At 41.1% G+C, this 26,467-nt stretch overlaps 1 protein-coding gene across 1 annotated transcript in view; it reads left to right on the plus strand.

Moving 5' to 3' along the window:
* Window positions 1-26,467, plus strand: part of LOC126419675 (otoferlin-like) — a 468,560-nt gene that overhangs the window by 235,449 nt on the left and 206,644 nt on the right. Inside the window, exons 12-17 of the mRNA XM_050086891.1 lie at window positions 1,078-1,292; window positions 6,957-7,143; window positions 7,236-7,426; window positions 13,580-13,777; window positions 20,020-20,136; window positions 25,241-25,393. Of these exons, the coding sequence (XP_049942848.1) occupies window positions 1,078-1,292; window positions 6,957-7,143; window positions 7,236-7,426; window positions 13,580-13,777; window positions 20,020-20,136; window positions 25,241-25,393 (1,061 nt within the window). The remainder of the gene's footprint in view (window positions 1-1,077; window positions 1,293-6,956; window positions 7,144-7,235; window positions 7,427-13,579; window positions 13,778-20,019; window positions 20,137-25,240; window positions 25,394-26,467) is intronic.

Raw genomic sequence — 26,467 nt, forward strand, 5'->3', positions numbered from 1 at the left:
CATACTTAATTACTCATCTACCTCTTTAAACTTTAGAATGCTGCCGCTAGTTTCACCTCTTTAAATTTGTTTATTACCAAAAACACAGTTTCTCTCTGTCAAGTCCCATATTCCGCCCTCTCATTCAAAAATGGTACATATTCTGCTAAATCGGCTATGATTACTCGATGCAGCTCTACTAGCCGCATCCATAGTCAATTGTGTTCGTATTAATCGACCAAAGCATTGCCGAGATATTAGCTTTTGAACTTTCATAAATTTACAATTTTTAAGGCAACAATAACTTTTAAAATATTATTTATTTTTGTGGCGCGTCTAGATAATTTAGCTTTAAGTATTTTTCTGTCAATGAGTGCCAACTCGCTCCTCACTGTCACTCTTAGTTCTATTTTTATTAACTCTTCTCTGGCATATAAATTCCTCCAAGCGCGTAAACAGGGCCATACGTTCGTTCGTTTTCCCAAGGCTGCGTAATCGCTAGCCGCTCGCCAAGGTCCCGTAGAAACTGCCTGCCACGTGCTCTGCGTCTCAGAAAACTGCTGCTCTATCTCATCCCACAGCTTGTACGCTCACAACGTTCCGCACCACTGAAAGTAGCCATTTTAACTGTACACTACACTAGAGCTCCTGGTGGTGGTATGGGGTACCGATGCACTATGTGAATCAAACTTGCGATTGTTTGCTACAGAATGACACATCTACCGATTCTGTAAGTTATATCACAGTAAATTTCTGTATCATTCCAAAGCCGTAAACTCCTTTTTGAATCACCCTGTATATTTCATAATTGCTTAACTGTTTTAAGTGAGAAGATGTAAATATACAAATTAGGAATCACATCGGCTAGAGGCAAATTATCAAATTTTCACTTAGCAAAGAACACAAAGAAAACCATACTCTTGCAAGGTTCTGAGTCCTGTCTTTCCATAACTTCAATCTTAATTTGATTAGTTGAAATCAAACTTCGTCTTGGCACCAGGGAATTTGATACCATTCAGGTTACTGCTGTTTGTTTTTTAGTCCCATCATCTTGAAAATGTATACTCATCTTTGAAACTTTTGTTTCTCTCTTTTCAGGTTTCCTTCCAACATTTGGACCAACATTCATCCATTTATATGGCTCGACAAGAGATTACAGTCTCATAGACGAACATTCAAATCTAAATTCAGGCCTAGGAGAAGGGGTGTCATACCGTGCGCGATTGCTGGTAGCCATACGCACAGAAATCACAGACACTATCGATCTCGCCCCTTCTGAGGTAGAAGTCGAACCAACGTTCCCCATTAATGAAGTAAGTATTTCGAAGTTGACACCTCAGTTTTTTTTTAATTTATTTTGACAGAATGTATGCTTTTGCGCCAGAGACTATTTCAATAAAATTTTGTTGAGTGTGTGAGAGGTTCCATCGGTTCTTGTGGCAGCTGATGGTCATCCAATGGGCCGAGTTTAGTTGCGACTCTACCGCATCGTGTGTCGTTCTAAGCTCCATACTAGAATTTTTTTCTTTTTTTTTCAGACATCAATCTTATGACTCGTTCGATGTTGCCTGCCTAGAATTCCTCTCTTGTGCCAACTTTTCCACCTCAGAGTAGCACTTTCAACCTACGTCGTCAATTACACTTGTGTGGAAAACTAAATAACGAAAGTAGCTTTCGCGTGATGTGTCACTTCCAAGCAACATAGCTCGATGGAATTTGGACCATACATAGAAAGAACTGTTGCAGTGTATCGCAGAAGGTAGGAAGTATGCAGTGAGACGAACAGAAATGATACTTTGACTCAAAGACAATTATTACCCTGAAGTTACCACGATTCATGATGGTCTGCTGGACATTAGAAAAGGCAGCACATGATTCTCAATTCGATGTGTGATACCACGGATGGCTATGCATACTTTGCAGTGTGATCCCATGATATATATACAATGCTGGTAAGGAGTTCTCGTGGTAGGGCGTTCCATTCCTCCGTCTGTGTTGTCGACAGATGGTCGTCGCTACTAGTGGTCGTGCTGCAGTACGCCTCCCCAATGCATCTCTCACATGCTCAGTGGGATAAAAGTCGGGGGAATGGGGAGGCTAGTCCATTCGCCGAATATCTTCTCGCTCCAAGAGCCCCTCTGCCTGCACTCTTTGATGCAGTCGTGCATTGTCATCCATAAAGAGTAAGGGCCGAATGCAACGCTGAAAAAATGCGATGTCACAATAACGTTGACTGATGATTGTACTGTAAAACGATCATTTTCGACCATTTTTGTGGGTGCATTATGTGTTACCATCTTTCGCTATGAGGGTACGTCCAGCACTGTCACACGATCGTTCAGGTGTTCTGTGTGTTACGTTGTGGGAAAGCATGATGTTGTATGGGCGTACTGACCTCCACACCTTTGAATACGGTACAGTCACCTCTCAACGTTATTCCCCATATGCGTCTTTCGAGGGGTGCTTTCGGCACTGACATTATTTTCGTGGATGACAATGCGCTACCGTATCGAACAGTGCAGGTAGAGAAGCTCTCGGAAAGAGAGGATATTCGGCGAACAGACGGGGCCTGTCCGTTCCCTCGACTTAAATCCAATCCAGTGAGTGAGGGAAGCGTTTGAGAGACGTACTGTAACACGTCCACATGCTCCTACGACCATCCAACAGTTGTCAACCACATTGGTGGAACGCCCTACGACAAGAAGTCGTTATCAACTTGTGACCGGGATGGGAATACGTTTCAGAACGTTCGTTGCGATCTAACACCCTATTAACGACCGTGTCCCGCTTTTTATCTTTCCCAGGGACCACCATAAGTAGCGGCGGCGAGTTCAATGTAATTTTTGTCTTTCAATGAAAGTGTGATTTCTGTTCATCCTATTGCGCACAGATGGTGGACAAAAATATGGAAACACTAAAAACACATCACCGATGTAGTAAAAACTTCGGCATTCAAAACGGCTACCAGTTGTTTCAGAAAGGATAAACACGTGTCCTGTACGGTTTTCATGGGAATCTTACACCATTCTTCCCGCAAAATATTAGAAATTTCCGTAACGATGAAATGAAATGTCATGTGGCTAGGGCCTCCCGTCGGGCAGACCGGTCGCCTGGTGTAAGTCTTTTAGTTGACGCCACTTCGGTGACTTGCGTGTCGATGGGGGTGAGACGATGATGATGAAGACAACGCAACAGCCCATCCCTGAGCGAAGGAAATCTCCGACCCAGACTGGAATCGAACCCGGGCCGCTTAGCATGGCATTCTTTCGCGCTGAACACTCAGCTATCGAGACGGACTCCGGCAACCATGATGAAGATGGATAGCGACTGCACTCCCTGCTCTCCAAGAAGGCCACAAAAGCTCAATAATATTGAGATCTGGTGACTGTGGTGGCCATGGAGATGCGATTATTGATCCTAAGCTTGCAAAATCAGGCCTGGACGAAGCAAGCTGTGTGAATAAGGGCCCTGTCAGTTTGGAACATAGCATCATCGTTGGGCAACAAACATTGTACCGTGGGATGAACTTGATCAGCCAAAACGGTCACGTATTCCTTGGCAGTAATGCGACCTTGAGAGGTAACTGTGGGGCCCATGGAACACTACGATATGGCTGCCTACATTATCACCGAACCCCGCCATGTTTCATTCGTGTGACGTAAACTCGGGGAGAAGTTGGAAGCAGTGTGAATTAAGGCTCATCCAACCAAATGTCAGTCTTCCATTGCTCCATAGGTCCAGTTTTATGGCTTCGGCACAACGGTTTCCTGTTACCGGTTCGAGCATTTGCATCACTGATGAATGGTTTTGGAATTCCAGCTCGCCCACCTTAAGGAATTCCCTTCATCTTAATTTCGTGCGGACAGCAGGGTTCACGAATGCGACAGTCTGCGCTGCAGTGACTTTAGTAGCTGCCGTCCTCTTATTTTTTGTCACAGTCCTCTTCAGTGACTGTCCCTCACGATCACACAACAACCCTCGTCCACATTGAGATGTAGCGGATGATGTTTTTCGGCTTTTCCTGTATGCGGTCTTTTGACACACCAAGCACTTCGGCCACCTTAGTTACGAAGGCATCCACCACAAAAGAACCAACAATTTGCCCACGGCACGAATGTACTTGAGCTCCGACACAATGTACTCAGAACTACACAGACCACTGTTCTCGCGTTGACTGACACTTGCAAAGTATTGAGGACATTTCACAGGTGCCACTCGTGATCATTTACAACTGGACAATCTGCAGGTTTGGCTAGCATCTGCATTTATGTTCAACAATACATTTCTCTCGATGTTTCCATATTTTTGTCCACCACCCTATCTTTTTGCAGTTACCTACTCTACTTACACCATAGCAGTTCTTTCTATGTATGGTCCAAGCTTCAGAGCTATGTTACTTGTCAGTGACACATCATGCGAAGTTACCTTGGTCTTGAAGTTTTTCACACCAGTGTCTTTGTTGGATGTACAGCAATTTCTGTCTTCCCCTCAGCTTTCACCCTCTACAGCTCCCTCTAGTACCATGGAAGCTATTCCCTGATGTCTACACATATCCTGTCATCCTGCCCTTTCTTCTTGACAGGGTTTCTCACACATTCCTTACTTAGCTGATTCTGTAAATGACGTTCTCATTCTTTATCTTATCAGTAAACCTAATTCCCAACATTCGCCTGCAACACATCTCAAACGCTTAGATTCTCTTCTTTTCTGATTTTCCTACGCTCCATGATTCACTATCATATAATGTCGTGCTCCAGAATACACGTCCTGAAAAATTTCTTCTTACGAGGTGCATTCAAGTTCTAAGGCCTCCGATTTTTTTTCTAATTAACTACTCACCCGAAATCGATGAAACTGGCGTTACTTCTCGACGTAATCGTCCTGCAGACGTACACATTTTTCACAACGCTGACGCCATGATTCCATGGCAGCGGCGAAGGCTTCTTTAGGAGTCTGTTTTTACCACTGGAAAATCGCCGAGGCAATAGCAGCACGGCTGGTGAATGTGCGGCCACGGAGAGTGTCTTTCATTGTTGGAAAAAGCCAAAAGTCACTAGGAGCCACGTCAGGTGAGTAGGGAGCATGAGGAATCACTACAAAGTTGTTATCACGAAGAAACTGTTGCGTAACGTTAGCTCGATGTGTGGGTGCGTTGTCTTGGTGAAACAGCACACGCGCAGCCGTTCCCAGACGTTTTTGTTGCAGTGCAGGAAGGAATTTGTTCTTCAAAGCATTTTCGTAGGATGCACCTGTTACCGTAGTGACCTTTGGAACGCAGTGGGTAAGGATTACGCCCTCGCTGTCCCAGAACATGGACACCATCATTTTTTCAGCACTGGCGGTTACCCGAAATTTTTTTGGCGGCGGTGAATCTGTGTGCTTCCATTGAGCTGACTGGCGCTTTGTTTCTGGATTGAAAAATGGCATCCACGTCTCATCCATTGTCACAACCGACGAAAAGAAAGTCCCATTCATGCTGTCGTTGCACGTCAACATTGCTTGGCAACATGCCACACGGGCAACCATGTGGTCGTCCGTCAGCATTCGTGGCACCCATCTGGATGACACTTTTCGCATTTTCAGGTCGTCATGCAGGATTGTGTGCACAGAAATGCCAACTCTGGAGGCGATCTGTTCAACAGTCATTCGGCGATCCCCCAAAACAATTCTCTCCACTTTCTCGAACATGTCGTCAGACCAGCTTGTGCGAGCCCGAGGTTGTTTCGGTTTGTTGTCACACAATGTTCTGCCTTCATTAAACTGTCGCACCCACAAACGCATTTTCGACACATCCATAACTCCATCACCACATGTCTCCTTCAACTGTCGATGAATTTCAATTGGTTTCACACCACGCAAATTCAGAAACCGAATGATTGCACGCTGTTCAAGTAAGGAAAACGTCGCCATTTTAAGTATTTAAAACAGTTCTCATTCTCGCCACTGGTTGTAAAATTCCATCTGTCATACGGTGCTGCCATCTCTGGGACGTATTGACAATGAACGCGGCCTCATTTTAATACAATGCGCTTGTTTCTATCTCTTTCCAGTAAGGTGAAAAAAAATTGGAGGCCTTAGAACTTGAATGCACCTCGTAAAATTAAGTCCTGTGTTTGACGTTAGCATACTTCTTTTGGCAAGAAGTGCCTTTTTTGCCCATGCTAGCTTACTTTTTATGTCCCCTTTGCTTCTTCCACTATGTGTTTTTTGCTTCTAAAGTATGAGGATTCCCTAACTTCGTCCACTTCGTAATCCCCAGGTTTGATACTAAGTTTATCGCCAATATCATTTTTGTTACTCCTCATTACTTTCGTCTTTCTTCGATTTACACTCGGTCCATATTCTGCACTCATTTAGACTGTTCATTCCCTTCACATGTCAGGTAATTCTTCACTTTCACAAAGGATAGCAATGTGATCAGAATATCTTGTCATTAAATTCATCCTGAATTTTAACCACACTGTTGTACCTTTCTTTAATTTCCAGAATAAGAATCACTAAGCGTACTATGGTGCTGATATCTGTTTCTTACTTATTTCTTCTTCTTTCTTTCTTTCTTCGTTTGGGTCATCTAAGGACCACACACCCATTTCAGAGCTTCCTTCTTTGTTGTTCTTTCTTTTTCCTCCAGTATTCTTTCATCTTTTCACTATGTATTCTTTTTCTCTCCTCGGACCATTTTGACCCTGTCTTCTTCTCCCTCTTTCCTTGGAATCCTTCCATTTTTAACACTTTCCTCTTGAAACTCTCTCTTTCTGTTGCATCTTTTTCACTCATGTTGTTTCTTTCCAAATCTTTCCTAACTTCTTGTATCCAGGTTATTGTTGATTTTTTGTTCCAAAGATATTTAAAAAATCTGTTTGGTTAACCTGTTGCTGTTCATTCCGTATAAGTGTCCATTGTACATATTATAACACCAAACCCATTCTAAAGCAAAAGTAAAGACGATAGTCACTAACGACAATGATTTGTTGCAGTCATCATATGCAAAAAATGAAGAATTTTTTCTGTTTGCGACAATCCTGGAAGCGACAATGATCGACAAAAAATTGGGAGACAAACCAGTATATTTTGAACTTAGCATTGGAAACGCAGGTAACTCAATTGACGGTCACAATGAAACGGCGAAAGATTTCGCTGACTCCGACAGCGATGACAATTTAGGTAAGTGAACGATTGTTTATTTTTTTTCAGTTTACTTTCTTTACTCAAAAACAGTTTACTGACATAGTGCCTAAAATGTTTCTGTTTTTTAGAAGTGGTAACATCAGAACTACCTTCCTGGCAGAGCACCACGCCGCCAGCCAAACCAATGACCCATGACCGCATCTATTACTTCCTCCCATACTGGGACGACAAACCATGTATGCATGTGTACTCGATATGGCCGGACCACAGAAGGCGAATGTACAACTCGAATATCATTGCAAAAATTATTGACAAACTGGTGAGGAAGAGTTTCACTTGAAAAATTCTAAGTAGGCCTTTTTTCATTAAAGCTACATTAAGTTGGTCCGGCACTTTCTCAGAATTCGTCATTAGTGTAATGATGACATCCAGAGACTGTAAGTCAATATTAGGAGGAGACAAGTAAGAAATATTACACACAATTGATGGCTTGAAGTAAATAGGGGTCTAACTGCCATTTTTTTCAAAAAAGTGTAGTTTTACCAAAAATGGGATCTATGTACCAACGCCAACAATTTAAATGGCGATTTAAGTGCCAATATGGCTCCTATTAGTTACAGCGATGATTAACAGAATGCACTGGGTGTATGCTCCACAAGATCGAACGTATAAAGAGACAGTCGGAATAAAATAAGAAGCTGAGAAATGGTGGCAACTGCTGCTAACACTATAGTAACGGCGAAGGCTGTCCCATCCCAACAAACTTTTATATGTAAATACAAATACAAGTGCAAATGTATACCCGACGACCAAAAACTTTTACTCTTTGATGAGTTTTATAAATTGTAAACAAAACAAAAAAAACATCTTCTTGACCTAATGCAAGATAAACGTTTTGCAAGACGCAGACATGGTACATATGCACCAAGCAGATGTCAAACAACGGTGATGTACACTGTGCTAAATGGCGAAGAGAAAATTGTGCAAGTTTTTAAGAATATTTTCTGCGATATTTTTGCTACCTCTGGTAATAGGTGCCAGCTTTTAATGAAAATCAAGCAGACTACTAACTCAGTGTATGTTGTAAAAAGGAGTAATGAGAAAATTTATCGAAAATATACTCATGACGACAAGGCTTTTGTCTATGTGAGCACATACGATCATTCCCAAGACATGTAAGCCACTATAGGAGGCAGGATTCAGGGAAGGAATATCTTTCACGGGTTTTGAACAAATCAATGTTTTATGAGGCTTTTAAGAAACAATATCCTGACAGCACTGCGTCGTACCGTTTTTATTATGTGGTGTTTAATAAACGTTTCAAAAATAAACTATCGTTCCAGCAATCTAGAACATACAAGTGTACAACATGTGATTTGTTAGTTTCTCAAATCGCAACATCCTCTGGTAGAGTGAAAACAGATACCAGAAATAAACTAAAACTTCATCATTTGAAAGCTGCAAAACCAAGAACAAAAATGATAAATGATTTCAACGAATCTGAAATTCCTAGTTGCTGTAGTGTGACATTTGCATTTGATTTAGAAAAATTATTATCATTACTGGCTTTGACCCATATTAACATTACAGAAGATAAGAAGACTGATTTAAAAAAAAAAATGATTGAATTACTATCATTGAATTGGTAAAACCTGAAGACAAACTATTTAATGGAAGCATCATATCTTTAAATTCAAGTCATGTTCAAAAGGTTTTTATTATTCCAATATTATTGTAATAATGGATTTCAATATAGTTGTATTAATAAACTTGAAGATTATTTAAAAAGATGTAAGTTTTTGTATTACGGTAACAGTTTCTTTCTGTTATCATCACAGCCAAGAATAGGGAGCAAATAGCTATTCTATGATTAGGTATTATCCGGTGAAATATTTGTATAAAGGGATGTAACTGCCTGAGGCACTTACGTTCTATTTTAGGTCAAATATTGTGGACGTAGGATTGATTGCATGTTATGGCTTTTGCATTTTTTACTGTCCTTGATTAATTTCTGTTTTTTAATGACTGAGCACAGTGTAATATGTCTTCAGTTAAATATAAAAACCTATTTTGAATTAGAAAATTAAAAGACAAAAGGCATTTCCTGTAAAATGTTGAGAATGGCACTTAGGTACCCATTTACTCCAAGCTTTCAGTTGTTAAACCTTTTATTAGAGCAGCTGTCCTGCAGTTTTTGTACAATAGTTGACCGGCAAAATTTTTCGGACTGTAGTTGTATTATCTTAGATGTATCGGCATGTTAATTGATTTTCCTCTATTGTTTACAACTTTTTCCTGTGGTTCTATCTTCCTCATAGCACAGACAAGTATGATATAGTCCGACATTCATCTTTGCTGTGTTTGTGTAAAGTGATTCACCTCTACCATAGTTCTCATAGTAATGTTTCGTTTTATGAAGAAGTGAAAAACATTAACTGCTTCAGCCAAAGACCATCCCGAGCACATTTTTTTCCCCCTTGAAACACATATTTTCAACTTTTTTTCCTTCGAACGTTTCATAGACATCAATCATAGTTTCATTTTTTTTGCTTCACCGTCCATCTATGTTAGGATATTTGCTACACAAGAACGTTATTTACATTCTTTAATACCCGCCGAGCAGCGTTGGCTACCTTCCAGTATTGGCACTCACATTTTGGTAAGTGTTAGACGTTCCAATGTTTCCACTCGCATTTTAGTAGGTCTTCTTCTTCTTTAGTATTCAGCGGTGAGTCTGGTTTGCAGCAGTACGCTGTTCCATTCTTCTTTCTGCCTTCCTGTTCATTTCCGCGTACTCACATACATAGCACACTGCACTTCGTAATTTGCTGCAAGTATGACATCCTGGGTTGTCTCTAGGAATTTTTTTCCATCAACAGTACTAACTGTTCCAATGATCTTATTATACCTCAGAATGTGTCCTACCAGTTTGTCTCTTTTTGTTCGGATGTGCCTCCAGAGAGGCCAGGTCTCCTGTGATCTTATCAACATCTCTTAATTGGTAACTCTGTTTCCCCGGCTGATCATCACCCTTCTGTAGCACCAAAACTCCAGGGCTTCTAGACGTCTTCTTTCATGTTTTCCTACTGTCCAAGTTTCGCTGTACTCCTAAGAAATGCTTCCATGATGCGCCTCCACATTTCCAGGTTGATGTTTTTGCATTTGAATAAGTTCTTTCCCAAATGAAATGCATTTATGGTGTGCCGTATTCTGCGCACAATTTCTTTCCGTCTTTACCATATCTTGTGATATTTCTGCTCCAATAGAACTCCTCTATCACTTCTAACTCCTCTCTTCAAGTTTTCGTTCTTAGAGGTTCACAACCCTCTTCATTACTGCATACCATCACTCACATCTTCCTCTTCCTTATTCTCACAACGTACCGATTACAGAAAATCCTTTTCCGTTGTGCTGCGGATCTTCTCTAGATCTTCTTTCGCCTCAGTGACCACAGCAATGTCGTGTGGGTAATGCGGTATGTCTGTCTTCTGTCCATTAAATTTGATCCCCACTTCAGTTGTTTCGCGAATTTGGCCTACAGCTTCCGTGGTGTAAGTAGTGTATACAGGGTGGTCCATTGATGGTGACCGGGCCAAATATCTCACGAAATAAGCGTCAAGCGAAAAAACTACAAAGAACGAAGCTTGGCTAGTTTGAAGGGGGAAATCAGATGGCGCTATGGTTGGTCCGCTAGATGGCGCTCCCATAGGTCAAACGGATATTAAATGCGTTTTTTTTAAATATTAACCCCCATTTTTTATTAGATATTCGTGTAGTACGTATTTTTTCGCTTTGTGTTAGAAGGCGTTGTAATAGTCACAAACATATGGCTCACAATTTTAGACGAACAGTTGGTAAAAGGTAGGTTTTTTAAATTAAAATACAGAACGTAGGTACATTTGAACATTTTATTTCGGTTGTTCCAGTGTGATACATGTACCTTTATGAACTTATAATTTCCGAGAACGCACGCTGTTGCAGTGTGATCACCTGTAAATACCACATTAATGCAATAAATGCACAAAATGATGTCCGTCAATCTCAATGCATTTGGCAATAAGTGTAACGACATCACTCTCAACAGCGAGTGGTTCTCCTTCCGTAATGTTCGCACATGTATTGACAATGCGCTGACGCATGTTGTCAGGCGTTGTCGGTGGATCACGATACCAAATATCCTTCAACTTCCCCACAGAAAGAAATCCGAGGACGTCAGATCCGGTGAACGTGCGGGCCATGGTATGGTGCTTTGACGACCAATGCACCAGTAGTAACATCGGTAGAACATTACGTAGGAATTCAGCATACATTGCACCATTTAGATTGCCATCAATAAAATGGGGGCCAATTATTCTTCCTCACATAATGCCGCACCATGCATTAACCCGCCAAGGTCGCTGATGTTCCACTTATCGCAGCCATCGTGGATTTTCCGTTGCCCAACAGTGCATATTATGCCGGTTTGTGTTACCGCTGTTGGTGAATGACGCTTCGTTGCTAAATAGAACGCGTACAAAAAATCTGTCGTCATCCCGTAAGTTCTCTTGTGTCCAGTGGCAGAACTGTAGACGACGTTCAAAATCGTCGCCGTGCAATTCCTGGTGCATAGAAATATGATACGGGAGCAATCGATGTTGATGTAGCATTCTCAACACCGACGTTTTTGAGATACCCGATTCTCGCGCAATTTGTCTGCTGCTGATGTGCGGATTAGCCGCGGCAGCAGCTAAAACACCTACTTGGGCATCATCATTTGTTGCAGGTCGTGGTTGACGTTTCACACGTGGCTGAACACTTCCTGTTTCCTTAAATAACGTAACTATCCGGCGAATGGTCCGGACACTTGGATGATGTCGTCCAGGATACCGAGCAGCATACATAGCACACGCCAGTTGGGCATTTTGATCACAATAGCCATACATCAACACGATATCGACCTTTCCCGCAATTAGTAAACGGTCCATTTTAAAACGAGTAATGTATCACGAAGCAAATACCGTCCGCACTGGCGGAATGTTACGTGATACCACGTTCTTATACGTTTGTGACTATTACAGCGCCACCTGACATAAAGCGAAAAAGTGTCCAACTAAAACATTCATATTTCTTTGCGTACTACACGAATATGGAATAAAAAATGGGGGTTCCTATTTAAAAAGACGCAGTTGATATCCGTTTGACCTATGGCAGCGCCATCTAGCGGGCCAACCATAGCGCCATCTAGTTCCCCCTTCAGGATAGACGAGTTTCGATGTTTGTAGTTTTTTGTTTGATGCTTATTTCGTGAGATATTTGGCCCGATAACTATCAACGGACCATCCTGTATGGGAGGAGATAGGGTATCACTCGCATATCTTTCCACTTTAGAGCTGCTTCCTTCTGCACTCTGAACGTCTATTGCCAGATAATATTTTCAAATCCGTTTTCCAGATCTATAAAGGCTCCTCGAACGTATCTGCGTACTCTCCACTTTCCCACTGTCTGGATCCCCCTCACCCCATGGTTGCTCCTCTCCTCTCCTCTCCCATCCCCGTCCCCTGCCACATCTTCACTGTTGTGTCCCCCCTACCCTCCACCTCTACACCCTTCATCTCCTTTCCCAAGGTGGCTTCCACCAACTCCCCCTCCCGGATGATGCCCTCTCTCCCTCCATTTATCCCTCCTATCTACTCTGATCCTCACCCTCCCTCCTTTCCTCCGTCTTTTCCCTTGGGCTCCCTCTTCCCCCCCTTCCATCCGGTTTTTCCCCATCTAACCTCTCCCTATCTCCCTTCTCCCTCCCCCCCGAGTCCTTTTGTATTCCCCTTCTCTGCCTTCCCCACTCCCTGTCGTGTCTGCTCGCACCCCCTACCCCTCTTATGGTTCCTCATCCTCCATCAGCTTCTTTCCCCCTCCCCCCCTTCGTTTTTCCTCTCCTTCCCCCTTTTTATTTTCCCATCATCTGTCCAATTTCCCATCACCTGCTCTTGGCTGTGGTATGTCATATTTGCCAACTTTTTAGTGCAGTGTTCAAGTGAATGTTCAGTGTTGTTCGTCTTTCCAAAGTGTTGCGAACAGAAACCATGCTGTCGCTGGGTGTGAATTTTATGTCTTTTTGCGAACATAAACCAGACTGTCGCCGTGTTTTTTTAATTGTCTGTGTATTATTTTACCTGTCTGCTTCATATGTATTTTATTAGCATCATCATCCCTTTGTTCTATGTTTTAAGTTCCACGATTTTTTCGCCATGTTACCATTTAAGTCTCCGATTTTATCGCCTGTTTTTATTATTTATTATCTTCATCTCTTTAAAACAAAGTCTGTAGGCTGAAGAGCGGCATACTAAGCTGCTGCCAGCCCGCCCCCTTCGAGAGGAATCGAAACTCAATAAAGAAAAAAAAATCTATAAAGGCAATATAAGTTGGTTTATTCTTCTGCAAGCTTTATAATTAGAAAGGGGTCGGGCCGCACTAGCGCCGTCTATGTTCCCAGGAAGAAGGCCTGTCCGAGGTGCAGCTGCTGACGGAGCAGGAGGACGGCGCGGCAGAGCGGCGGCTGCGCGCCGTGCTGGAGGAGCTGTCGGCCGCGTGCGCCAGATACGTGTCCATCGCGCGCAGCAACAGCGCCACCGCCGGCATGGGCAAGACCAAGCTCGACAAGGAGCGCATCAAGCTCTGCCAGCGAGACGTCGTACGTAGCAGCCGGCCTTCCCGCCTCTCTAGTCATAGTTCACTGATGATGGCAGTGAAGGTCGTACTATAACAGCACAACAATGATGAATGCCTTGATTCTCTCCACTGCAGAGTAACTGTGTGCACCAGCTAACTGATCGTATGTGTGACAAATGCGTTACTTTCTTTATTGAATTTTTGTAGAGCAACAATTTCTGGGACCGAAATTCTTAAGACACATAAAACATGCCTAGTTGTTTTCACGATAACATACACAAGGGACAAAAAGCTAGTCACCCCCAGGAGACACGATCTCGGTAGCGCGTAACTGCCTCTAGAACTGGCGACTCATGAGTATACATTTTGGATGTCCACAAATTCTTTAAGTCAGATAAAGTTGAAAGTATCCAACAGCATCTGTTGTAAACAGTCATCATTATTCACAAATTTGTACAACTGCGTCAACTACCAATCATAGCAATAATAAGAATAGTAATAATATGGTAATAATGACGTCTGATCTAATTTTACTACATAGGGTGTCCCTTTTATCTTCACTACCCTAAATAACTGTTTGTCCAGATGCAAATTACAAAATGTTTCAAGCAAATATTCTTTAGCTGTCAGGGCGACATCAATCAGCATGATTGTCTTCGTTGTAGCTTTGTTTTTTACAAAGATGTGAACAGTAGTATGACTTTTTTAAATGGGACTCTGTATTTTTTATTCGGTAATTCATTTCCTCTCGTACAGATCTATTCAAAAATGTATCACAGTATACCATCCACTGAAACTCAACGTCATTAATTACATAACACAACATTGACTTTGAACCAGGCATCACAACTCGTCCACTTGCTGCAGGTGTCAGAAAACAAATGAAAACCAAGTAAAAACATAACACAAAATTGACTTTGACTCTCCTGTACTATTGCCCAGGAGTAGAACATTCAAAGGTGTTCAAAGTGGTGACCTGGTCACCAATACACTGGTGCACTCGTTGAATGAAAGAATTATTTACTGCTTACAGTGTTGCTTGCTGAAGAGAATTACTACCAAGCACAATACGTTCCTGCATGTCCTCTGGAGTTGTTGGAATATCGCGACAGACAACGTCTTTAATGCATCCCCAAAGAAAAAAGTCCAGAGGATTTAAATCATGAGACCTAGCAGGCCAAGTAACTGTTCATCCTCGACCAATCCATCTGGCAGGATACCTTCAGTTCAGAACACGACGTGCACGAAAAGCATTATGTGTTGGACATCCATCGTGTTGATACAACATAAGCATACTGGTTCTTAGCGGCACTTCATCCAGAAGAGGAGGAAGAATTCGTCTGAGGAAGTTGGCATACGCTGTGCCTTTTAGACTACCATTGATGAAATAAGGGCCAACAATTGTAGTACCAAACATCCCACACCAGACGTTAACTCACCATTGACGCTGATGTTCCACCTGTCTAAGCCATCGTGGGTTGTCGCTCGACCAATAAAGCATGTTCCTTGTATTTACCTGTCCTTTGTTTGAGAAGGAACATACATCGGTAAATAGAACATTGGAGAAGAAGTTCGGCTTGGCGATGATTTGCTGCTGTGTCCACTGACAGAACTGTACACGATTCTGGAAATCATTCTCATGCAATTCTTGACGTAGGTGTACGTGGTAAGGATGGAACCGGTGACGTGTAAGAATACGATGCCAACCTCGTAACCTCGTGTTCAAGCTGTCGTGTGCTCCCGTGTGGATTCATAGCAACGGAAGCGAGAACAGTAACTTCGGCAGCTTTGTCTGTGCTTGTGCTACGACGATTGCGTTGTCGTGGGTTGAAACTTCCCGTTTCCTGAACCCTCGCAACAAGACGAGAAAACACCCGTCGGGAAGGTGGTTCTTGTCAGGATATCGCTCTCCGTACAGTTCTGCTGCCTGCGTAGCATTTCGCCTACCTTCAACAACAATGAAAGAAACGTTACGTCGATGCAGTTTGTAGGAAGGACAACCTTTACTGTATGCCTACTCAACACAATAGTATTTAAAAGGACTAAACTACTGTACTAAATGTACCCATACATAAGAAAACAGTAGAATTTTTGCTGCAAAAGGAAAAACAAAAGGTTGGTGCTATAGCGAGTTCTGAGCGTCGAATTCATGTGACTGTCGTAGCGCGTTGTAGTTCCAGTGGACAGTACTTTCCACCTGCATTAATATTTCTCAAAAGTAGCTGAATCCAAAGCTTTACGATGAAGCTCCACTGAGCACCCTGCGTCTGTACAATGAAACTGGTTACATAACTGCAGAGTTATTCGTGGAATGGCTGCAACACTTCATTTCCACAGTGAAGCCAACAAAAAAAGAAAAAATACTGCCAATAATAGATGGCCATAGTAGCCATAAGAGCATACATGCCCTTGAACTGGCCAAATTAAATGGGGTTGTTTTGTTGTGTCTTCCGCCACATTGCACCCATAGGCTTCAGCCCCCAGACTTGACATTCTTTGAAACCACTTGACACATACTTCAACAAGGAAGTGAGGAAGTGAACCCAGGAAGAGTAGTTTCAGTTTACCAAATTGCCAAGCTTTTCCACGAAGCCTGTTTGCTAGCAGAAACTCCAAAAAATGTTTCTGGAGTATTTCCATTTAATCCATATTTATTTCCGGAACATTTGTATGCACCCAGTAGAACAACAAATCAGCTACCTCCTATAATAGATCAATTCACCTTATCAACAACTGAGCTTTCTTTCATTCATGGGATCTAGTGAAGCAGGGGATGCAACCCGTCGGCTTTGACCAATGACGTCATACATTACTCATAGATAATAATGTCTCCACTTTCAGCCACAAATAATACAACAGTTCTGTGTTCCGGATAAGCGCTATCGTTGTACATTAAAATAATTGAGTGTGATTTTAAAAGAGATCGCTACATATTGCTCACAATATTCTTCGTGTGCATTTATTTAAATAATTGGGTTGTTTGCAATTCATTCCGTACTTACTTTCAATCTTAGTTATATTGAGGTAATTTGGACTATTATTTTCTAATTTTAGGACGACTTTTACTATCTCATTTTCGTTTGTAGTTATGGATTTATATGTTGCTAAGAACCTGGATGAATTGAGAGAGGCTATGGGCGTAGAAATGTTTACCACGATTTGTTTCTTACAAATGTGTGGTCCCGTTGCCGAGTATGTTCGATGTCGTGAGTGCGGCGAACATATGCGCCCCACAAGTGTATCTCGGCGCCGTGCTAACGACTTATTCGTATGGCGCTGTAGCAGAGATCGGTTGTGGCGGTCCATTAGACGAGGGACGTGGTTCGAAAAATCTAAGTTCGCCGACAGAGACATTATGAAAGCTAATTGAAGATCACGTTGCAGAGGGTTCCATTACAATTTCAGATGGTTTTTCTTCATATAGGGATTTAAGGGAGAGGGGTTATCAGCATCTCGTAGTTAATCACAATATTGAGTTCAGATCATTATCCACAGGGGCTTGCACAAATAGCATAGAGGGTTATTGGTCAGCTGTGAAATCTCTTGTAGGGAAGGGGAAGCGCCGGCTTTCGACACTTCGAACACTTCAAAGTCGTCCGCAGCTTGTGGTCGTGCGGTAGCGTTCTCGCTTCTCACGCCCGGGTTCCCGGCTTCGACTCCCGGCGGGGTCAGGGATTTTCTCTGCCTCGTGATGACTGGGTGTTGTGTGATGTCCATATGTTAGTTAGGTTTAAGTAGTTCTAAGTTCTAGGGGACTGATGACCATTGATGTCAAGTCCCATAGTGCTCAGAGCCATTTTTTTTTTAACTTCAAAGTCACTTGGACGAATATTCACGGAGGCGTAGTAATCCCCAAACAAATTTCCCTTTTAAATGTTTTGTTAAACGTGTTGGCCAAATGTACCGTCCGAAATACGTTAGCTAATTTCACATTAGGATGGTGGGGGGGGGGGGGGGGGGGTGAGTGTGTGTGTGTGTGTGCGTGCGTGTGTGTGTGTGTGTGTGTGTGTGTTTTCGTAATGTTTGGTTTGTTGTGTATGTGGGAATGTGATTTTTGTTGATGTCTTTCTAGGCGAGCTTCGGTTCTCTCTAGAAGTTCCCACGTTGTAAGTTCAGTTTTCCATTTTTTTTTTTTTTTTTTGTTACTGCATTTGACTATTTTGACGTATTTCGTTGTTGTATTACACTATTACGTGTTTTTGTGTACTCCAGTACGTCACAGCTGTCGTTCTTCTTTCGTTTCCCAGCATGATTTGCAGTATGATTTTGTCGAATCTGTACTAGGAATATTAACGGCGAAACTCCCGACACAAAATTTGCATCCTGTCCTTCAACTGACCTTTATACTGACACTACCTATTCGAAAAGAACGACAGATGCAACATTGATTAGATTTACTTATATATGTCAACTCGAGAGCGGGATACAAATGTTGTATATAGCTCAACCAAAGAGTGGGATACTATTGTCACTGCTGTGATGAAAACCATAACTCTCAGTCGATATTATTAGCAGCGAAGGCGAAAAAAAAAAACCGTACCTCATAGTGAAGTACAGGATACAAATTGTATGTGTGTCGTCTTATTGCCTCTTCGCGTAGTTCAAATGAGATACAGGTTGCAAATGTAACGTGCGTCCATTTCCACGTTTTCGTTAGCAGTGTACATATGTATAGGTCAACTGAAGTATGGGATACAGATATTATGTACGTAGCTCCTTCTGCCATCGGTAGTACTACTATCTACGCAAGAACAGACTGTTAGTGGCTGCGAAGGCGAAAGAAACAACGCATGTAAAATTTGTGTCCCGTGCTTCAGTTGACCTACATAGTTGAACTGAACAACAGGATACTAATGCTAACGAAAACGAAGAAATCGACGTACGCTAAACTTGTATCCCATACTGCAGTTAACCAATACAGTTCGAATTAGGTTGGACATACAACCCATATACATGTGACGTGAGGTATTCTGTGCTACCAATATTTCCATCCTTTTTTCCCCTTCATTTTCCACAGAAATATTACGATACAAACACGCGATATCCTTAACGTGAAAATACTACTTGCCTTAATATATATGTCAACCATATTTTTCGTGTTTCGTATTCCTTTGTTTCTGAACAGTCTTGTCAGCTCTTTCATCTGTGTAATAAATGCTATCTGGCCAATTCTGACGTCATTGGTCAAAGCCGACGGGTTGTACCCCCTGCTTCACTAGACTCCATTCATGGCATCAATGAGTCAGTCACAGAGAGTGCAGAGACAATCCTCCACGAGATTTCTCAAACTTCTTCCAGTTCGGTACGCCTAAGGAACGCAGAGCTGGTGAAGGCTGCCAGGAGCTCACTGCAACACCATATCTGCAAGTTCTGAAGGAAAAGTAGCTCCAGAAAAGGGAAAAGGAAAAGAAGCTGAGAAAATCAAACCGGCTACTGTGAAGCGACATTTGGCCAGGGCTTCCCTCTCGCCCCTCCCCCCTCCCCCCAGATGAAGAAGTAGCAGACATAAACGTCAGTACTGATGAAGAAGAGGACGCAGCTTGTATTTACTGTTGTGATTTATACAGGCGATCAAAAGAAACTGTATGAGCTGCTCAAAATGGATCTGTGCTGATTGTTCTGGACTTCCCAAGCGTACAAAAAAGTTTGTGCGTGAGTTGTGGCAATAACATATTTTTTTCTAACTAATTGAATTGAAAATATCATCCATCGGTTGAATACTCTTCAAATTTTAAATGTGATTTGTAAGATTCTGAGTTCCTGGAAACAAATTGCAGTATATTTTGGTACATTTTACTAATGCACATCCTTAATTTGGTAGGATTACATTTCTAAGACTTAATTAAACTATAATATATGTTTATGCTATAATTTATGCATATGCTAGCAATTTATTAGTAATAATTGAGGAATTATCCTGCTAAGAGAAAAGGTGTGTCATTTTGCCCTACCGGGTAGCCCAGAATGAAACGTTGACAACGTTTTTCAAATTGTGAATTCATAGCAAAATGAATTATTTTATACTGAATTCCTTATGCATATGCTACTGTAGAAATCCCAGTGAAATTTAAAATTGTATTTATATAATTTTAATAGGCAAATATGAGCCGTGAAAGACAATTAACTTTATTGTATGTCGTTTTGGGCCACTTTCCCCTACTTAACCGACACTCATAAATTTTATTCATCTTTTGGTTTTCTAATTACACAGTTCATTTCTGATTATAGTAATTGTTTTCTTACATTACGACTGCTCTTTTCCAGGAACACATAGGTGTCATGTCAAGGAATCTCAAGGCCTTGGTCACAAAAAACTCCCTTAAGGAAAGATACAAAACTGCTCACACATATTTACAGAAGCTCAAGTTCCTTGTGGAAGATGTAAGTACCAGCGAAACAAGTTAAACCTAGTGTAAATTTTCGTAGAATCACGACAATTCACGACTAATGGAAATTGCAATTCGGATGTAGAAGCACTGACGAAACCTTACGAACTACAAAAAACTGTAGTGGCCATGTGCCGACAAGCACAATACTATCTATCATATCCTGTGTTTGTTCTTCTCGACCGTTGCACTCCCTCTTATTTATCTCCAACTCTTACACTATACCTGAAAAGCACAGCAGAAATACTCGTTCTCAACAAAGTAAAACCACTACATAACACAACAATCTTCTCAAAAGTTATTTTCTGCACAGGAACCGGACTCTGAACGTTCTTCGTCTGATTATAAGAGAAATTAAATTCCTTCCAGACTTCAAAAGATGGCTAATGGTCAACTTTTTATTATAATAGATTTCTTCTGCATACACTTACTTGTCTGCAGCTCACTCTGGTCAACCCTCCTCCACCATCACTTTTCCTTCCCCCATAGTGCGGAGTGCTCTATTAAAAAAAAAGAAAAAAATGTAAATTTATGGTAAGATCTTATGAGACCAAACTGCTTAAGTCATCGGTCCCTAAGCTTACACACTACTTAATCTAACATAAAACTAACTTATTCTAAGGACAACACACATACCCATGCCCGAGGGAGGACTCGAACCTCCGACGTTGTCTTTGACAATTCAGTCTTCTTCTCTTTCATTATACCTTCCGTTTCTGATGATACTAAACGTTAAGGTTATCAGTATTATTCTTATTCTTAGAATTATTCACTGTTATTATTTGCATTGCTAATTATAATTGATCCTGTAATAATTTCACAGAGGTACGTAATTGAGAATGTTTCGTAAATTTTTTTGAAATGTGTTGTTCCTGGTCCCTTATGGCCCTCATCTCATCAGACTGAATAAATAGATCATGACTGCCAGTTTCTTCGCTCAGAATGTCTACAATCTGGCTTTCATTGTTTCGTAACGATATTGTCTATTGGGTCTGATGTGCAGTGTGGAACAACTTTGCCAGTTTTTGAAAGCAACTATATAATTATGGTGTTCTGCTAATTTCCTGAATCGCACGCACAAGACATTTAATTATTACCATTTTGCGTGTTTTTTGCATTGTTATGTGTTTACAGAACGAATCGATGTTTTTGGTTTCGTGTTGGGCGAAATTATTTTTTTATACCTGTAGTCTAAAACTTAGTGTCACTCCCTGCCCTTTCATATCGTGTAAAAACTACTTTTTTGACTTAATAATGCATATATTTATCTTTCAGAATTATTTTTGTATTAAATTTTAGCTTGCTTTTAGGTTAAATAATATCAGGATAGCTTTCGTCACGAAAATAGGCACCTCAAGCTCATCCCATAGTCCTACAGTATTACCAATTAATGTTTGTTTCAAATATTAGTAGAAATTTCGAAAAAAGTTAGGCATCTCTATTGTTGTAATGGAGTATTTTCCAAAATAAAATTCTTCTTAGATGCTACGAAAAAACGTAAAAATAAACACTACAAGAAATTTTGAAGAAAAGCATTTTATTACTTCAGACTGTGGAAAATTAGAATCACAAACATATTTGTACTGAAAATAATATATGAACATTCTTGAAGTTTATCGATGCATGTGCTACATATTTCATGTGAAAACATTAAAGTATTCCGAGATAAAAAATAAAATATCTGAAGAGGTCTGACACTGTTCTGCCTGTGTAACGAAAAATGTCGTCGTTGGACCTTGTAGAAACCGCCAGCGAGAAAGTTGATACGAAATCCACGACATTAAAATTGATAACATCTGAGACATCATTATTGTATTGTGTCACGTATGAACGAATTTAATTTACGAGGATCCGTGCTCAACAGCGCCCGATTATGCCGCCGCCAGGATTTTAATTCCGACGGCTCGCCTCAGTACGACTGAAAGCAGCCTTTCCTACTTCCTGAAACATTTTTGGTTGCCGCTCTTACTAATCCTTCGTCATTGCATCCATCACCCAAATCGCCCATATAGCTACACAAAAGTCACTGTAGGTTCTTTCATGTCAACATTTCCGTTGAAGTCGAGGAAAATAATTTTTGCGTGTAATTTTGTGAAACCCAAGTTTTATCGAGGTGTACTAGAAGTATATTTCATCAGCATGCAGCAAGTGCATGTTACACAAAGCTTCTTCCTTGCTGCTGCAATGTCTTGGCATTCCATTAAAATTTTGTATCTATCACTATACTTCCTGACTCGGAAACCAAGTGAACGGAGAAGACAAAGAACGGAAGTCTCTGAGCCAGAATAATTAGTTTTTCCACAGAGATTCCTCTGCATTTTCCTAGCCGTCTGATACTCTCCTCCGTCATAGTATCAAATCACAGGTAGACGCTCTAATATTTTGCCAAAATCTTCTAATTTCCGTTTTTATTTACATCCCTTTCTTGGAGGGTGAATACACATCTTAAAATTAGAGAGTCAGCCGGTGTTACTACCCTGTTAATACGGTATATCGTAGGTTCGGAAATACTACAAGGTTTTCTTGTCATTTTATGAACTTGTGCGAAATTTGTAATATTCCTGGTTTCTTTTTAGATCTGCAAAAAATCTTCAGTACGTTCAATACGACGATTATAGATTGTTTCCGGATGTCATTTCACCCTTCATGCACAGCGATCTGAGTAGCGCTAATTGTAGGCCCTTGCTCCTGAATTTCGCTCACTACCAGACACACGTCAATACACCGTTCCACAGCAGCCGGAAACCACACGTGAACACACGAAATCACAAAAGAAACAAAACATTCAGCTGGCGCTAACATACTGCGCTGTTAACAGTGTACATGCTGTAACAAAGCTATGAGACGCACGAGTGACTTTGAGACGTATAATTTATTGTACCATGAAGCTTGATGAAAACGTTACCGTACAACTTTGTCAACGTAGACTTTCGTAAATTTCTTACATTTTTCCGCTATTGTTCAGATCTTGCGTTTTTCGTTTTGTTTTTCAAAATGCCAAGACCCTTTAGGAATAAGCTAAGAGGTCGTAAGTAGTTCTGCGAAAGCTATGATGATATTAATCTGCTACTTGCTACCTCCACAGTGGTAAGGAAATAAGCAGTGGGAAACGAGATGTAAAATGCTTCCATTCAAAACATGATGACCGCAGACTGCGTTGATTAGTGATGAGAAAGAAGAGAGCAGAACGAGTTTTTGTGGGTTATGTGGAGACGGATACGTCGAGTTTCCATTTCGTAATTACATATCTTAGAACAACTGACAGAGGGAAACGTTTTTATTTCCCAAATATACTATGCTTTTGTGTAATTCATTAAATTAACTCCTCTTACAATGGAATATGGGAAATTTTACATTTTCTGATAAAAATTTAAGAATTTTCTTTGAAATGTGTGACACTGGTTTTAATGTTTTGAATACTTACATCTACCGTAATATGTATTTCCTACAAAAAGTTTTCATAATTTAAATAATCTTTTCACTCTTAATTTTTTGGCATTTTTCCTTGCCCAACACCGTTGGTAAAGATGCCCCGTTTCTGAAGTAACTTTGCCATTGTTGTTTGCACTTTTCTGATGTACGAGGTGCATTCAAGTTCTAAGGCCTCCGATTTTTTTTCTAATTAACTACTCACCCGAAATCGATGAAACTGGCGTTACTTCTCGACGTAATCGCCCTGCAGACGTACACATTTTTCACAACGCTGACGCCATAATTCCATGGCAGCGGCGAAGGCTTGTTTAGGAGTCTGTTTTTACCACTGGAAAATCGCTGAGACAATAGCAGCACGGCTGGTGAATGTGCCGCCACGGAGAGTGTCTTTCATTGTTGGAAAAAGCCAAAGGTCACTAGGAGCCAGGTCAGGTGAGTAGGGAGCATGAGGAATCACTTCAAAGTTGTCATCACGAAGAAACTGTTGCGTAACGTTAACTTGATATGCGGGTGCGTTGTCTTGGTGAAACAGCACACGCGCAGCCCTTCCCGGACGTTTTTGTTGCAGTGCAGGAAGGAATTTGTTCTTCAAAACATTTTCGTAGGATGCACCTGTTACCGTAGTGCCCTTTGGAACGCAATGGGTAAGGATTACACCCTCGCTGTCCCAGAACATGGACACCATCATTTTTTCAGCACTGGCGGTTACCCGAAATTTTTTTGGTAGCGGTGAATCTGTGTGCTTCCATTGAGCTGACTGGCGCTTTGTTTCTGGATTGAAAAATGGCATCCACATCTCATCCATTGTCACAACCGACGATAAAAAAAAGTTCCATTCATGCTGTCATTGCGCGTCAACATTGTTCGGCAACATGCCACACGGGCAGCCGTGTGGTCGTCCGTCAGCATTCGTGGCACCCATCTGGATGACACTTTTCGCATTTTCAGGTCGTCATGCAGGATTGTGTGCACAGAACCCACAGAAATGCCAACTCTGGAGGCGATCTGTTCAACAGTCATTCGGCGATTCCCCAAAACAATTCTCTCCATTTTCTCGATCATGTCGTCAGACCGGCTTGTGCGAGCCCGAGGTTGTTTCGGTTTGTTATCACACGATGTTCTGCCTTCATTAAACTGTCGCACCCACGAACGCACTTTCGACACATGTCTCCTTCAACTGTCGATGAATTTAAATTGGTTTCACACACGCAAATTCAGAAACTGAATGATTGCTCACTGTTCAAGTAAGGAAAACGTCGCCATTTTAAGTATTTAAAACAGTTCTCATTCTCGCCGCTGGTGGTAAAATTCCATCCGTCTTATGGTGCTGCCATCTCTGGGACGTATTGACAATGAACGCGGCCTCATTTTAAAACAATGCGCATGTTTCTATTTCTTTCCAGTCTGGAGAAAAAAAAATCTGAGGCCTTAGAACTTTAATGCAACTCGTATAAATATTTTCTTAACTTGCCATATTTCTGCAAACGGTGAAAGAAGAGTTAATGATGGTTTCGTTTTCGTACATAGACCTATTAGTTAACATAGCAATTGAAAGAACGGAAAAAAGTGGCAAAGTTGTCCCAGTTGATGTTACTGGTGCTTCAGTTATTCTAGTTAATGTGTATTTACTCTGTTGTAACCAATTTCATCAGATTTTATTTTTACAGCCGCAGCATTCAATGCCTGATATTTTCGTATGGATTATTAGTGGAGGCAAGAGGATTGCGTACCAAAGGATTCAGTCACGAAACTTGATCCATTCCATCGTCGATGAAGAATGTGGACGCGACTGCGGCAAAGTTCAAACACTTTTTCTCAGGGTGATTCATTTACTGACAGCATGTCTTTTCGTCAAATATCAGCATGAAATAACTGTTAAAGAAGTCGTAGTTATATGTAATACAGTACCCGGAAAATTTCAGGCGCGGATCCTCCTCTGCAGGGAGTGGGAGGTCATAGTTTGTTATTGCCTGCTTCCCCCTCCGCCCCCTACCTCAACATCTTACCATAGCAGTCATGCGCCCTTTTAATATACTGCAGATGCCTACATTTTTAATTGTATATAATTTTCTACTGACGTTGTGCATACTATGGTATAGATCTCCTACCTAGGTAATAACCACTGCTGATTTAACTTCCAGTTTTTCAAACAATTTTGCATTCGATCAGAGAGCTATTGTTTCTAAACTTATGACCACTTTGTTCCAGCTCTCTTTTTTGTTTTCTCTGGAGATGGGAATCAAAAACCGTTTCTTGGAACATATTTCAGAATTTCATTTTATTCAATTTTGATTCCATATCATTACTGACATGTTAGGTCCACTCCAGAGAGACTTCCCCTGTTGATATGTTCAAAAATTCACTGGGCATACGTTGTTTTCATTCAGTGAAAACAGATGACCAAAAAACATCATTCTACTTTACGTTTTCTGAATTTTACATTTAGTTGTTCATTTGTCTCATGTAAAAAAATGGTTCAAATGGTTCTAAGCACTATGGGAATTAACATCTGAGGTCATCAGTCCCCTAGACTTAAACCTAATTAAACTAAGGACATCACACACATCCCTGCCCGAGGCAGGATTAGAACCTGCGACCGTAGTAGCAGCATGGTTCCAGACTGACCACTACACAGCGGCCGGCTGTCTCATGTAGATCTTCATTATTTCTGTTTGTGTAATTACCATTGTGTTCCATTGGCTCCAGAATTTTTCATTGTATTTTCCTTTTTCTTTTCCATGTCTTCTATTTCGTATGTCTTAATTCATATTAACAATCTGGCTTCATTCTTGTAACATAATGCTGTGACTTTGCTTCAGGGGAGATGATCTGTTATTGAAATTTGGAGTATATTTATATTTGCTGTTTTTTTATGCAGTTTTCTTCCAAGTGCT

The sequence above is a fragment of the Schistocerca serialis genome, chromosome 1 (assembly GCF_023864345.2).
Source record: "Schistocerca serialis cubense isolate TAMUIC-IGC-003099 chromosome 1, iqSchSeri2.2, whole genome shotgun sequence".
Classification (NCBI taxonomy): Eukaryota; Metazoa; Arthropoda; class Insecta; order Orthoptera; family Acrididae; genus Schistocerca; species Schistocerca serialis.